Here is a 14,066-nt window from a genome sequence, read left to right on the forward strand (position 1 = left end):
AGTTTGGCAAATTTTTCACGTTGCATGATTTTTAGAAAAAGTTCATAATTTTCAGTACGATATATGTTTATGAAGGCCTAGTTCATTGTTCGAAAACCCCCTTAACCCTCTCAATCGGGTCTCAGGGGACCCCAAAGTGATTCCCCCCCAAACCAATTGAGCAAAAAATGATATTTTTATTTACATTTGTGGGAATGTCAAAAGATCAGAAGTACTGACAGTTATTTAAGATGTCTTTTAATTATTGGATTGATCATTATAATTATTACCCTACTATACATAAAAAAAATATTGAAGTGAAATATTTAGATGGAAATTGTCTGAAAATCTAACATATTTATCATCTGAAATTCTAACATGTTTAATTAATTTAGAGGATGTGTTTATTTTAATAAAATTTTACCCTATGTGCTGGACCTGGTTGGTCCATGATGTCATCTTCTGAGATGAGAGGAGGGTTTTCAAGAATGTCTGAGATGGGCATCCATAATTCTTCATTTAGTTCGTCTTCTTCTCTCAGGTCATCTGAGATGGCTCAGGGACGTCACATCGAGGCTTCCTCGTAACGGCTGCAAACTACGGATCACTTGAGATCAATCATTAAACCTCCCATTGCTGGGAAAGTTCCAAACCCATCCAATGTATTTACATTAAAGGTCTGCATTGTCTGTCGAATGCAAATTGCAGGAAGGATGATGGCTCCAAGCAGAGTTTGTCTAGTAGGATGGTTAGGTTTTGAGAATTGAGGTATTAAAGTATGATGCTGCAAATCCAAGGGTGGACATCAAATCAATCAAATCAATCAGGTTTTTTGATCCCAATTTGTGATAAAGATAAATGAGATAAATGCAGACTCCATGCAATAATGAGAAAATGAATGACTGAAGCCTCACTGCTGCTATTATGGCATGGGCTAGAGCAACACACTTCTAGGCAGTATCGTTTGTCTTTAAGAATTACTCTTTCCAATGTTAGTCGTAAATATTCAGAGATCACAGTGTTTACATCATGGAAGAAGTCATCTGAGGGTGGAAATGAAGTTGTTTCAAAAGGTTTTGCATAAATATTCTCTCGTATTACATTGGCAGCTGCCTTAACCACATGCAGTCTCTCTTGTTGAGGATCTGAATGTTTATCAATGTACCAAGCGGATGTCAGAATATTGTGTAAGGTATTTTTAAAACAAACAACTTTTTTTTGCGAAGCAGTTTCAGCAATGTTATATCCTCTCCATATTTCTTAAACAGATGACTTTTGATTGTATGATTACTGTTTTTTTTTCCTTCTATCTGTTTGCGGTGGTCCTGTGAAAAATGACATTCTGAGTTCTCTTGGAGATGGCAAAAATTTATACCATGGCATCTAAAATTGTAGTGTGCTTGTGACCTCAACTCTTCACACCATCTTGTGTTGGGGGCATGTAGAGTTTCTTTTGGCAAAATCGGTGATATCTCGCATCTACTGCTACCAAATCATTGTCTTCAGAAATGAATATTTTAATTTTTAAGGCCCAGTTAATATCTTGGTTCACTGCTACTCTCAAAATTGTTGCTCCAGGATAAAATTTTTCAACAGTAATGACGGTAGTTCTTTTTGTTGATTTTTTTTTTCTTCTAGGCCTCAATGAATTGTTCTGTAATTCTATCTCAACATAGAAAATGGTGTTCTCTGAAACTGAACTGTTTACTCACCAATCTTGTAGATCTTTCATCGTTTGCTTTCAAATGTGACTCTCCACGTCAAACTGCTGCTGCAATCAACTTGGGATGATTGTACCTCTTCTGGCAAGTATTATGCACAAAAATATTATTCATATGTTTCAACAAACTTGTCTTCTCGATTTTTCAATGAAATAATGGACGCCAGAAGAGTTTGTCTCCATCTCGTCTTTACTGTCACCACTTCACCCTCATTCAAACTACAGCGCCGAATGAAATGCAAACTTGCACAAGTCCCGGGCTCTGACACTCTGTAGGTATAAATAACTGCGCATAATTGGCCACACTCTGAATAGTAGTTGAGGAGGGGAGGTACAGCGTAGTACACGGGGGGAGGTATGGTGTTTGGGGATGAAAAAGAAGGGGTGGTAGGGTGGATTGGGGGGGGGGGAAGGAACGGGAGGTCCGGGAGAACACAGCCAACTCTTTCGTGGGATCAGATCACTCTGTAATGTTATTCCCCTGTCCAGTGGCCCCTCCTTTTCCCATGAATTACACACATATTTATAGGTACAGACAACAAGTACAGTTAGATGGGTAGTACTAAAACAATAGTAGGTACCTAGGTAGCTCCTCTATTTTGATTTCAACAATCCCCCAAATTGCCCAAATAGCGGGATATCCTGAGGCCCCAATTGAGTGGGTGAGAGGGGGTTTCCTAACAATAAACTAGGGCTTCAGAAACAGTAATCATACTGAAAATTATGAAATTTTGCTAAAAAATCATATAACTCGTAAAATATGCCAAACTTCGAAAAAATATATCTCTGAAACTTGGTCTTATAATAACAGTTCTGGTCTCAAATTTGTGCAAAGTATCTACTTCAAAAGTAAATAGAATAGTTTTTGCTGAAAAACCAGCCCTTTCGGGTCAAAATTTACAAAAATTGAAAAAAGGTAAAACTTTTCGAGGTTTTCTTGATTATTGACAATGATGCCGTCGTCTGCTAAGGCCGAAAACATGTATTTAACTTTCTCTTTGCATTATAAACATCATATCAAAAAAAAAATTCCTGATTTGATGCATTGTTTACCCCTTATCATGTTTAATGTGACTGGAGTATATAAATATTGGTTAATATAATTTACTGAAGAAAATTATATTGATGTAATTGTGTTATCTCCTGCAGCGACTCGAAAAGAGTTGCCAAGGGAGATAGGGTGGGTTTTTTTCTTGCGAAGAAACTTAAACAGTTTTGTGTACAAGACGCTTTTATTGGTTATAATATGGCACACAACAAACATGCAAATTGGAACTGATTCATCACCGTTTGCTTCAATAGCTGAAACAGGTTACCTGCAAATGGCTGACGATCTCTGTGAACATAAATTACAACACTTTTAATTTAATGCAATAATCTCGAAATAACAACAAATAATAATCCTGACATTTAGCGATTATCTTAGCTATGGCAACAAGATATGTAATTTTTGGTATACAATATTATCTGAATTAAATTACTGTTACTTCCTAAATTCCAAACAATCCTTAACTTTTCTCAATTATACACAATTTTTATCTGATACATAATTCAAAACATAACCTTGACTATGACATAGACCAACGCCGTGAGTTTGTGTCCGCCCTCCATTTTCATTATATTTAACTTTGAAGTCAAATCCTAGTGGCGCTTTCGCCTACACACTATTTGAGGCGTGGCGAACTCGTCATGTTTCTTATTTCTGGTTATCTGGCGTGTCAGTCCTGTCTCTATCAATTCCTTATTTTATTTACAAAGTCAATTCCGGGTACATCTGTCAACGCTACCTATAAACCCCTCTTTGCCGTATGCGGACGATGTAGATGTTGACTTCCACTCTCGTAGCGCCGACTCACTCCTTCTCCACTAGCTGAGCGAGTGTCCCTAAACAAAAGTCTGCTTCCTGCAATATTTTCCTTCAGGGGGTATTTGCCCACCCCTGAGGACTTCAAATTTGACTAGCAGCTTTACACAAAATTACTCGCCGAGCGAGTTGCTACTCGCTCCTGGCGAGTAATGGTGGCGAGTCGTGACGTCTGAGGCTAAGTCCGTTTCTTCTTATTACGTCGTCTGCGGCTAAGTCCCGGTACCGTGTGAAAAGTTAAAGTTCCACTTACTGCTTGTTGAAATTCGGCTAAGTCCCACCTCGGCTGCTGATGGAGGTGATAGACTCCGGAGTTCACGGCTTGGCCGCCACAGGCAGAGTCAGGTTGGTGTCTGTCTCTTGTGACGGAGCAGCGATTCCCTTCTGCCCCAAGTGCAGATTCTTCTAAGTTGGCAGCCTCGTGTTGTCGTGACGTTCCGGGCGTCGTGGGCGATGTCGGCAGCGTGACGATCTGTGGCCTTCTTCGGAGCGATGTTAAGCCGAAGCCTCTGGCTGGCAGCCAGGCATCTTCTGCTTGCTGCTTGCTAACACACCCGCATTTATACCAGGCGAACCCAGTATGACATCATCAAGTGCCAATCAGCACAGACTTCTCGTTAGGATTTTCCTACCATAACAATTGTCTTCAGCTATGTATTCACAAACAAAAAAATCATCCTCTGTGAATGCAGTTCAGGAATGTGTATCCAGCAGGCTGATTATGAACACTTGTGGAAACATGCTGTATTTGCCGTGCACTACCGGAACACGTACCACATTTGATGATTATGACCAACTTTTAGAATGTGTTTCGTTGCCATTCCAGACATCTGTGAAATCTAAAGGATAAGAAACTTCTGAACAGTTAATGTGATTGTCAAATAGACTATTTTGTCATTAAAACATGAGTATTTAGTTTTACTGAAAACAGAAATATTAATTATTGCATTTTACATACTTATCTCTGGCTGGTTTGTTTCAAGTTAATTTAAATTAAAAATGTGATAAAAATTATAATGTTATCATTCTTGCTACCCCTGTACATTGCAATAGCAAAATTAAAACCATAGACTTATAAAATAAAACTACTACGGTAATAGTACCTAACCTTATTGTTTATGTAAACTGAAATTTAGATTGATTTGGCTTTTGAACACACTAAAAAAATTTGTGCTCGAACATATCAGACTAGTTCATACTTATTATTGATAAAACACATCAGTAACCAACTGATATAAATACTTGTACATAATTTATCTCTTTTTTGATAAATACCATCCTAAAGTTATGGTTTTTACTTTGAAAACATCATTAATATAAAGATAGTAATGGAAAATATGGTTGTAGTCATGTCATTTTTTTCTGCAAAAAGAACATTTCCCTTAATTTTAATGCATATGACAATAGAAAACAACCTTGAAATGTTGACATTATGGAAGAAGGTTGCATTGCTATATGTTGTATGTTTTGTTGCAGGGATGGCATGCACTTGGTAGATGCAGCACCATGCACTGCTTCGCCTTGATGGTCATAGTGGTGCGGCTGATGACTCTCGCAACCACTAACGACATAGTGGCTCAGTTTCCGGTGAATGGCTCCCAGCAGATGAGAATGAATCATCTAGCTGTGGACCGTGCGACAGGGAAGATGTATGTGGGTGCGGTGAACCATGTGCTGCAATTGGACTCTAACCTTCATGTCGAGGAATTAGTGTCCACCGGTCCTCGCAAGGACAGTCCACAGTGTCATGCCAGTGGTTGCAACTCTCCGGACATCCACACATCGCTTGTTGACAACGTGAACAAAGTGCTGGTGCTGAACTCTGAGTCGCGGGTGCTTATAGCATGTGGCTCGGTATCTCAAGGTGCATGCTACAAGTATGAGCTCGGGAACATTTCGTTACAGGCTGAGTTTGTGCCCGTCAGCATTGCCGCCAATGATGAGCATGCATCCACATATGCATTCATTGGCCCTGAACATTACAATCCATGGGGGCGCTCAAATGTTCTGTATGTAGGCACAACTTTCACGAACAAGGGGGAATACAGGCATGGTGTGCCTGCAATCTCCAGCAGAAAGCTTAACAACCTTGATTATGCTGAATACACTTTTTCCAAGCAGTCACTTCTGTGGATAGATGTCAAATACCGTGACCACTTCCTCGTCAACTACGTTTATGGCTTCAATGCCACAGAGTATGCCTACTTTGTGATAGTGCAAAAACAGTCCCCGCTTCCTGGTCAGGAGGAGCTCGGATTTGTTTCTCGGCTTGCGCGTACGTGCATAAACGATGCCAACTATGACAGCTATACTGAAGTGACGCTGCAGTGTTACGTCCACAATTCCAACTATAATCTTGTGCAGGATGCTAAAGTGGGTGAAGCTGGTCCTGAGCTAGCGAACAGTCTCGGCATTGCAGCGGGTGAACCTGTGTTGGTGGCAGCATTTGCCCCAAGCCACGGTATTAGCTCGCGGCCACAACCACATTCTGCAGTTTGCTTGTATAGCTTGCAGCAAATAAACACAAAATTTGATGAAAACATTCACATGTGTTTCAATGGCAGTATAAAGTATCGTAACATGGACTACATCTCGGGACTCATTCTTGATGGGAAATGCCCAGTAGCAGGGGTGAGTACTAATGTTCATTTTATGTTTCTGAATAAGTGGTTTGCTAATGAAATATGTTCAGCTAGTGTGTGGTTGGTTATACACCTTTAACATTTTTTATTTCTTTCTTGGTACTGTCATATGTTAACATAAACATTGTAATAGGCCAGGGAGTTGTAATTTCACAAGGAGCTCAAGGGGCTGACTGTTAGAATAAAAGTATAATATGCTTGTGAAAGTTGTTTTATTTAGTAAAGACACATTAAAAATAAATTTGTTTGTGTGGTTGCCGCGTCCTCTAGCGGCATTAGGTTTTTGAAGGCCAGACACTACTAAGTAGAACATACACCCTTGGAAATATCCTTGGAGGAAACTCATTCCTCAAGTTTTGGATGTTATTCAAAAATTGACTGTCAGAAAAATCATCTTTACTTCTCAGTGTTAGGCCAAGGAGGTTGATGGTTTGAGAAAGATAAATAATGTACAATTATATAAAAAAAACCATTTAAATTTTTTCAACTACTATACTATCACTGGTAAAAGACCACAATATACCACTTATCACACCTTAATGTATCTGGGAGTACTTCCTCACTTCATGTACCTAGAATACAGAGGGAATGTATTGCAAACAAAATTGTTATCACAACATTGTATATTTACTTGTATTGTATTAAGCATATAATGAAATGCACAGCCTGACCTTGATTTATCTTCATATTTTAAAAATTTCACAGTTATTTTTAACTAAGTTAATAAAGTTTTCTAGGATAAATTAAACTTTGTTACTTCAGTCTAATCTTGGTTCCAAATCCTTTCATGGCAAAATGGGCCAAAGCACTTCCAAATTATCAAAAAAAAACCAGAACTAGAGTTTTAAGCTTTCTGATCGCTTGCCCGCCTGTCAGAATGCCATTTTATAAAAACGGCCTTATCCACTCTTCCCCTGCTAGTCCATAATTCATTTAAACTTTGGATTTTATGTAAATGACTAATTTAAGTCTTCTTCTGTTAAAACTTTCTGGGTATCGTAGTAGCTTTATGTTTAAAATTTCCTGCATCAGAAACTTTTCAAAGCATTAAGATGCTGGACAAGTGTTGTAAACTTAATATTTAAAACCTTGCAAGCTTCTCTTATTGATATTCGTGTTTCAGGGGGTGCATTTACTGCTTCAACTGCTTTTTTCATTGGCTTCAGTTAATAGTTCTTTTTTGCCCACTTTTAGTTATTAGCATACTAACCTAAAACAAAAAGGACGAAACTATAACATCATGCACTCACTCACGATCAGTAATTAATGGTCCTTGACGTTGTTTTGATTCAAGGTATGCGATGGTGCATCTTTTCAATTTTAATCCCCTGTACATTCTATATTAGGTTGAATTTTAAATGTGGTGTATAAAATTACTCACCAACAAGCAGTTATTGTGATTTCAAACACATAATAAAATCTTATTCTTAAAACAATATGTACTAACATAAAATAATATTACCTTTCTACTTGAATTTTTATTTTACATAAAAACATTACTAGATCATAATTGGTTATATCGTACCTCTTTTAGGTTGACTTTGAATTAGTACAGTGGTTAATGTATAGAAAGCAGCACCTGTCAAGAAACTGAATGGCAATTCAAGGTACAATAGTCTCCCCTACATGATAACCTGAAAATAGTTCAATAAGAACTTTAATCCTAACTATATAAAAACCTATACAAAAACCCTAAATGAATCTAGCTGGTGGATTAAATGTTTTAAAAAAAAAATTAAGTTCTTTTAAATAATGATTCTAGTTGATTTAATAGGTGAATAAACTCTTAAACTTGCAATACAAAAGGTAAATCCTCCAAGTTTGCTAATTCTTGCCATTTTTGATACATTCCACATAGCCAAAATTGTACTTAGGGAGAGAATAGCGACAGTAATTTTGCTACCAGCAATGGGCAGAGTGATCAGCATACCTACGTTTTTAGCAGTTACAGGTGAATGCCAATAAAATATACAAATAGCAATGCATCGCCAAACAAATTTGCAGTCATTACACTTTCTCAAAAAAACTTGCATGTGGTTTAAGTTAGTCTCCATAGCTCTCATGAAACTAGTAGATGTGCAATAACTGGTATAACAGTAATTAAAAATTTAAGTCCAGCCCAGTAAAAATGATGTTTGATGCCCATACCTATACTGCCATGCAAAAGTTAATTTAGATAAAATCGTATCAGCAAAGCCAAGCCACTAAACAGTCCAGTCCAGATGGTGCTTTAAAATTGCAGCACCTAGTTGGTTACAAATAGAGCTTTAAAAATTCATTATATTTCAAGAGTTGCTAACCAAAAATTCAATTTGAGTGGTTTTGACTTAGTCATCATTGCGCCGCACAAAGTTTTCCCCTTGTTGGTAGTGAAAACCAAGTCAGTTTCTTGGCTCACCACACATCAGCATGGAGCCGTTGCTGCCTTCGGACGGCACATCACATCAGACCTTGGTCTTGTTCGGCTCTCCAGCAGCTTGCACACACACTGCATGATCACTGCTATCCCAGAGAGATTCATGCCAGATATCCACCAGTGAGGCAAGAGACCACATGAAAGTTTAAATACTAAAAAACTCCATGGCCTAACTCATTAAGAGACTAGAGTGAGTTTAAATACAAATTATTAACCAGAACATTATTTAGAGGAAGAAATAAATGTTCCTTTAGTCAAACCATTGTTCCATATAAAAATGACCATTGCAACAGGAATAAAATATTTGTAAAGAGATAATGTGGTAGAAAGTAACTAAAAGGTAATATTCAATCAGTGCTCTTTGATCTTTGACATTATCAGCTGTTTCATTCAGTTTACCAAAATATGTAATTAAAATACAGACTATAGTTAAGCGAGGCAACCCTGTCTCATGGATTTTAATGACACTGTGGTTAGACACTGACTCACATTCAAGTGGATCTGGGTTTAAATCCTCGTCCAATCATCCTGGTTCCCTAAAATCACTCCAGGCAAATGCTGGGATGGTTCCTTTACAATAGATCATGGTAGATTCTTTCTCTAATGTCTTTGTGTAGTTGTGTTTTATAATCTCTAATGACCTCACTGTTGACAAGATGTTAAACTCAAATACAAAAAAAAATACTATTTTGCTATCTTGGCTGTCTCACTTAAGGGGGTGCCTCCCATTTCAGGTCATGATTTTATATTTATATTAATCACAGATCAACTTTTAGGCTTTTTCAATTGTTGAACGTTCACGAAATGAAAAAAATATATACAGCACATACTTTTTGCATAGTTAGCTGCCAAAGTTACATTTTTAACATTTTTGGGTTGTACAAATAAGGAGAATTTAATTGATTGCAGAACTGAAATTTTTTAGTTTTAACTGCAATGCCACTGGCTACTTCAAGAAATGGTTTGAACTTATTTAAGAAAATATGAATTTATTTTACCTGGCATTTCAAAATTATATTTTTTTTTTTACTATTTTTGACAGCCAAGAAACATGAAATGAGTTTTTGTGATAGAAATGCAAACCACCACTCTCCCGGCTAAAGGAGGGCTTTGCCTTTTTTGGAGCTGATTTCCCTTCTCAGTTTTTGATGTCGTAAGCAAACGATTGTTAAAATGTCTAAAAGGACTGAATTTTCAGAGAGCATGAGCAAACACATCCCCCAATTTTTGTTGACGAGTGCTGCACTCTTCACGCTGAGGTCGGAAACTTTTCAGACAACCCTCGTAGATAAAATGTTAATATAACTTTATAATAATATAATATTGGTATGTGTTCAAAGCACTTTTTTCATTTTGTGCTGAATATAATAAAATATGGTATGAATACATTTTGAAAGTATTTAAAATAAACATAATATTATAATCTTTAGAGGTAGGTAAGTCCTGTACCCTATGCCCTTTCATTTGTACCATATACAGTAAGTCCTCAGTTTACGTCGGGGTTACGTTCCTGAAAACCGCGACGTAAATAGAAACGACGCAAAATGAGCCATGTTTCATGCCACCGGCCGGCCACGGCCCAAGGTCGGCCGGAAGCGCTGGCATACAGACGTGACAACGGGCAATTTTATCAGCAAATGACAACCTACAGCGTGGGAAACAAGTCCAACTAGTACTTCTCAGCTTTATAGAATGGTTATTTAACCAGCTGCTTTATTACCTTTATTGATTGAAATATAAAGCAGCGGAGAGCAGGAAGTGTCCCTCATGATGTATGATAAGATAAGGCAGTGAACGTGTAGCTTACGCTACATAGCATAAATTAACTACCGAAGGAAACAAAGAATTATAAACGAATTATATACGGTATTTTGGTTAAAATAACGATTTATACGGTCATTGTAAACGACGTTATTGTGAATCGGCGACAACTTAAATTGAAAAATGAGTACTCAAACATTAGCGACGTTAATCCGAAACGACGTAAATCGGTACGACGTAAATAGAGGACTTACTGTACGTATAATAAAATATGCTCTAATAAACTTTTAATGTTTTGTAAATAAAACTGTTCTAAATATACAATCATTTTGTATGATATCATATCACATTTTAATCCATACCACATCTCATAACTTATGCTCCAATATATTACAATTTTTAAATATAATTTAATATACACTTGACTTATAATTTAAAAAATAATTTTCCTTGAACTTAAGCACAAACTGCATTATAACTGTTCCGAAACTACCTGAAGCGTTTCAAAAACACCGACTTTGAGAAAAATTGTAGGAAATAATAAAACATTAATTGGTTCGGTTCGCACCAAAGCATTGTAGCTGTTCCGAAACTACCTGTAGTGCATCAAGTGCACTAACTTTACTTTTTGTTCTTTTAAGCCACCCTGCCTACACCAGCGTACAAACTGCATCATATCTATTCCGAAACTCCTCCAAGTTCAATAATGCCATGACTTTGAAAATATTGTTGGAAATAAATAAAAGTTATCTTGACCTTACCTAACCTAGGTTGGGGTGAGTTCAGTTAGTTTATTACCATCGTGTTAAACATAATTATAGTTAGGTTTTAAAAAGCGAAAACATTTTTACAGTTTTCCCCTGAAATTAAAACTTTTAACATATTTATCACGCTCAGCATTATTTTAAACAATTCTACATTAAATTTTTTCAAGCTTCATATTATAAGTTTTTTTACAACATGAGAACAAATGGATCTGCTCGTTACTGCGTTTAGACGTGTACACATCACTGGCGAGTACTATAGGACTAGTTCAAAATTTTATTTTATTTTAATTTTTTTTATCCTTTGAGGGAATGCTCTCTACATTTGAAGCAGACTGTGCACAATCTTCATTGAAAGAAGTAACTTCTGATTCACTTTCACTACTAGTGAGGTTATCTAGTTCTGAAATCTCCTCACTCTCAGATACCTCTGCAAGTGTTAGTGGTAGAGTAAAACATCGACTTAAACTACCCCATCTTACGTGAATCAGGAGTTATATAATTTGTAAACCTTCTCATTGATTTGCTTGTCTTAGTTTTAACATCTCGCGACTCTGTTTCTGCACTCCATCCGCACTATTGTTAGCATGCTACAAGGGATTTTTTACATGAGAAGAAAAATTCTTTGATCTGTCAGATGACGTTGGATTTCATGAAGTCTTCTACATCAAAATAACAACCTTTCAACATTTTTGCAATTCATAATAATATAATTTGTTGTATTATTTAAGATTGTACTACATTTTGTTCCAAAGTATTATTTTTTTTAGTTTTCTTTCCCAATTTAACATAATTTGTATGTATTTACTTGCAAAATTATTTTTCTCTCTTGTTGCAAAGTTTCTCCTCTTAATAAATAATTTTTCCTTTTCAATTTTAATTTTATTTGGTCCATTGTACTTGCTATGATATGTTAGCATCGAGCAAAACATTTTTTACTCCTTTTTTTGGAGCATAGTCATATGTGTTTTGCAAAGAGAAAACCTTTGTTTGGAAATTGTGCTTGTTTATTCACAGAGAGGTCATATTCCCCCAAAAAGCACATGTGACAATTCAAATTTGGATATTAGAAATACTTAATTATAAAATATGGCACTGTGAAAATGTAATGTTTAATACTGTAAACAAAGAAGTTTTTTGGAAACCAAATCTTTTTTAAAATCCAGAAGTTATGAATGCATAAAAATTATTTCTGGTCATATAAACTTGCAGGGTTAAGAGTGGGGTTTAAAGTCCACAGATAGCATCTCAGAAATTGACTCTATAGATGGCATACATGAAGAAACAAGTGTTTACAAAAACGTATTATAGGCATCACTTTAAGCTTATACTATTGTGTTTTAAGGAAGGGCCCTGTGTTGTGGTACCATTTTCTTAAAGAGAAACCTCTATTATTATGCCGCCCGTGTAGGCATCAATTTATTTAATTATAAATTACCTACCTACCTTGAATTGATATTAAGATATCTTATCATTGACTTCAAGTCTTTGATACTTAGTTAAAGTTGACTTTTTAATTGATACTGTATTGTGTATCATAGATTAATATAAATATATTATGATCTTTTATTTACAACAAAAGTGAACTATGTATGTTTATGCTAATGATGGGTGCCAGTAAAAAGTTAATATTTTATTATATTAAGTGAATTACTTTATTTGAAAAATAAAGAAATATGTATTAAGATTATACTAAAGAAAAGGGATGTATTTGTATTATACAGTAAACGATTCAAAACATACACAAATTTAGGTGGCACTTGAACATATTTATAACAAAAATTTATATATATCACACTCGTTGAAATCTGTGTTTTGAAAATCGAAGCAGTTTTTCAAAGAAATATAACCATAAATGCAAAAAATATTAATATCCAGTTTAAATACTCGAAATTACCTATTAGTTATAATACTTCTCAAAGTTAAACATATTCAACAACAAGAAAATTTTACATTCATTAAATTGGAGACACGAAAACAAAATTACTGTAGCTATTCTTGAGGTAAAGTAGTTCTGAGACCTCTTAATGAAATTTAACTAATAGGGACTAGATGGAGTTGAAGTTAAAATTAAACAATTTTTGCAAAGTTTCTTTTATTGAAATGTGTTAGTTCTGTATCAAACCAAAATATTTAAGCTTGATTTCTCTTAAACTGAATGCTATTATCGGACACAAACATATTTAACAACTTTTCTAAACTACTAACATACAGTTAAGTTTATGAGAATTAAATGCTTACAAGAGGTACTGTATTAAGTTTTTTTTTAATCCAGTAGTACTCCTCTGTTTGGTCGACGAGGATTCTGCCAAGTTTCGAACCACGAAACAGTAAACTGGAAACTGTAGAAGTCTCTAGTACTCCTCCTCAAAGTTCTCTGTAGATCATCCACAAAAAACTAGAATGCCTGGAAGTCTCCAATTTTCTTTGTAGTTCTTGGCACAGCATCATACTGTAAATTCAATGATGAATTGTGAGACTATTATCCGTGATATACAACAGCAAAGCATACATTTTATACATTTGTAATACAATGATCTTCTTTTGGTCTTCCACATAGATGTTACGATGATTCCACTCCCTCTAATTGTTAAGGTTATAATATTTAAGCTTTTTTAACTAAAAAGGTTTTTTAGTTAATGTTCGATCGTTGAAACCACGTCCAATGTATTTCATGAAAATATCATCATTACCAAATTCTTCGTAGAATATTGTAAATACGTTTATTTTAGGCTTGAAATGATTATTAAATAATATTTTCATTTATAATAAGCTAACAAAATTAAGTTTCAGCATCGATTCAAGTCATTTGGACTAGGAGTACGTAGAAAACACATTTTATTTCTCAAAATATTCAAAGCTTTTAAAAAGTTCTGACCAATCAGATTTTAGCTTACAAATTAAAATTTTTAAATATTTA

The 14,066-nt window shown here is 35.5% G+C and overlaps 1 protein-coding gene across 4 annotated transcripts in view; it reads left to right on the plus strand.

Moving 5' to 3' along the window:
* Positions 1 to 14,066, plus strand: part of LOC134529245 (plexin-B) — a 276,629-nt gene that overhangs the window by 23,731 nt on the left and 238,832 nt on the right. For all 4 annotated transcript variants that reach the window (XM_063363145.1, XM_063363144.1, XM_063363147.1 and 1 more), the window contains exon 3: positions 5,040 to 6,194. In XM_063363145.1, coding sequence (XP_063219215.1) covers positions 5,040 to 6,194 — 1,155 coding nt within the window. The remainder of the gene's footprint in view (positions 1 to 5,039; positions 6,195 to 14,066) is intronic.

Source organism: Bacillus rossius, chromosome 2 (genome assembly GCF_032445375.1).
Source record: "Bacillus rossius redtenbacheri isolate Brsri chromosome 2, Brsri_v3, whole genome shotgun sequence".
NCBI classification, from domain to species: Eukaryota; Metazoa; Arthropoda; class Insecta; order Phasmatodea; family Bacillidae; genus Bacillus; species Bacillus rossius.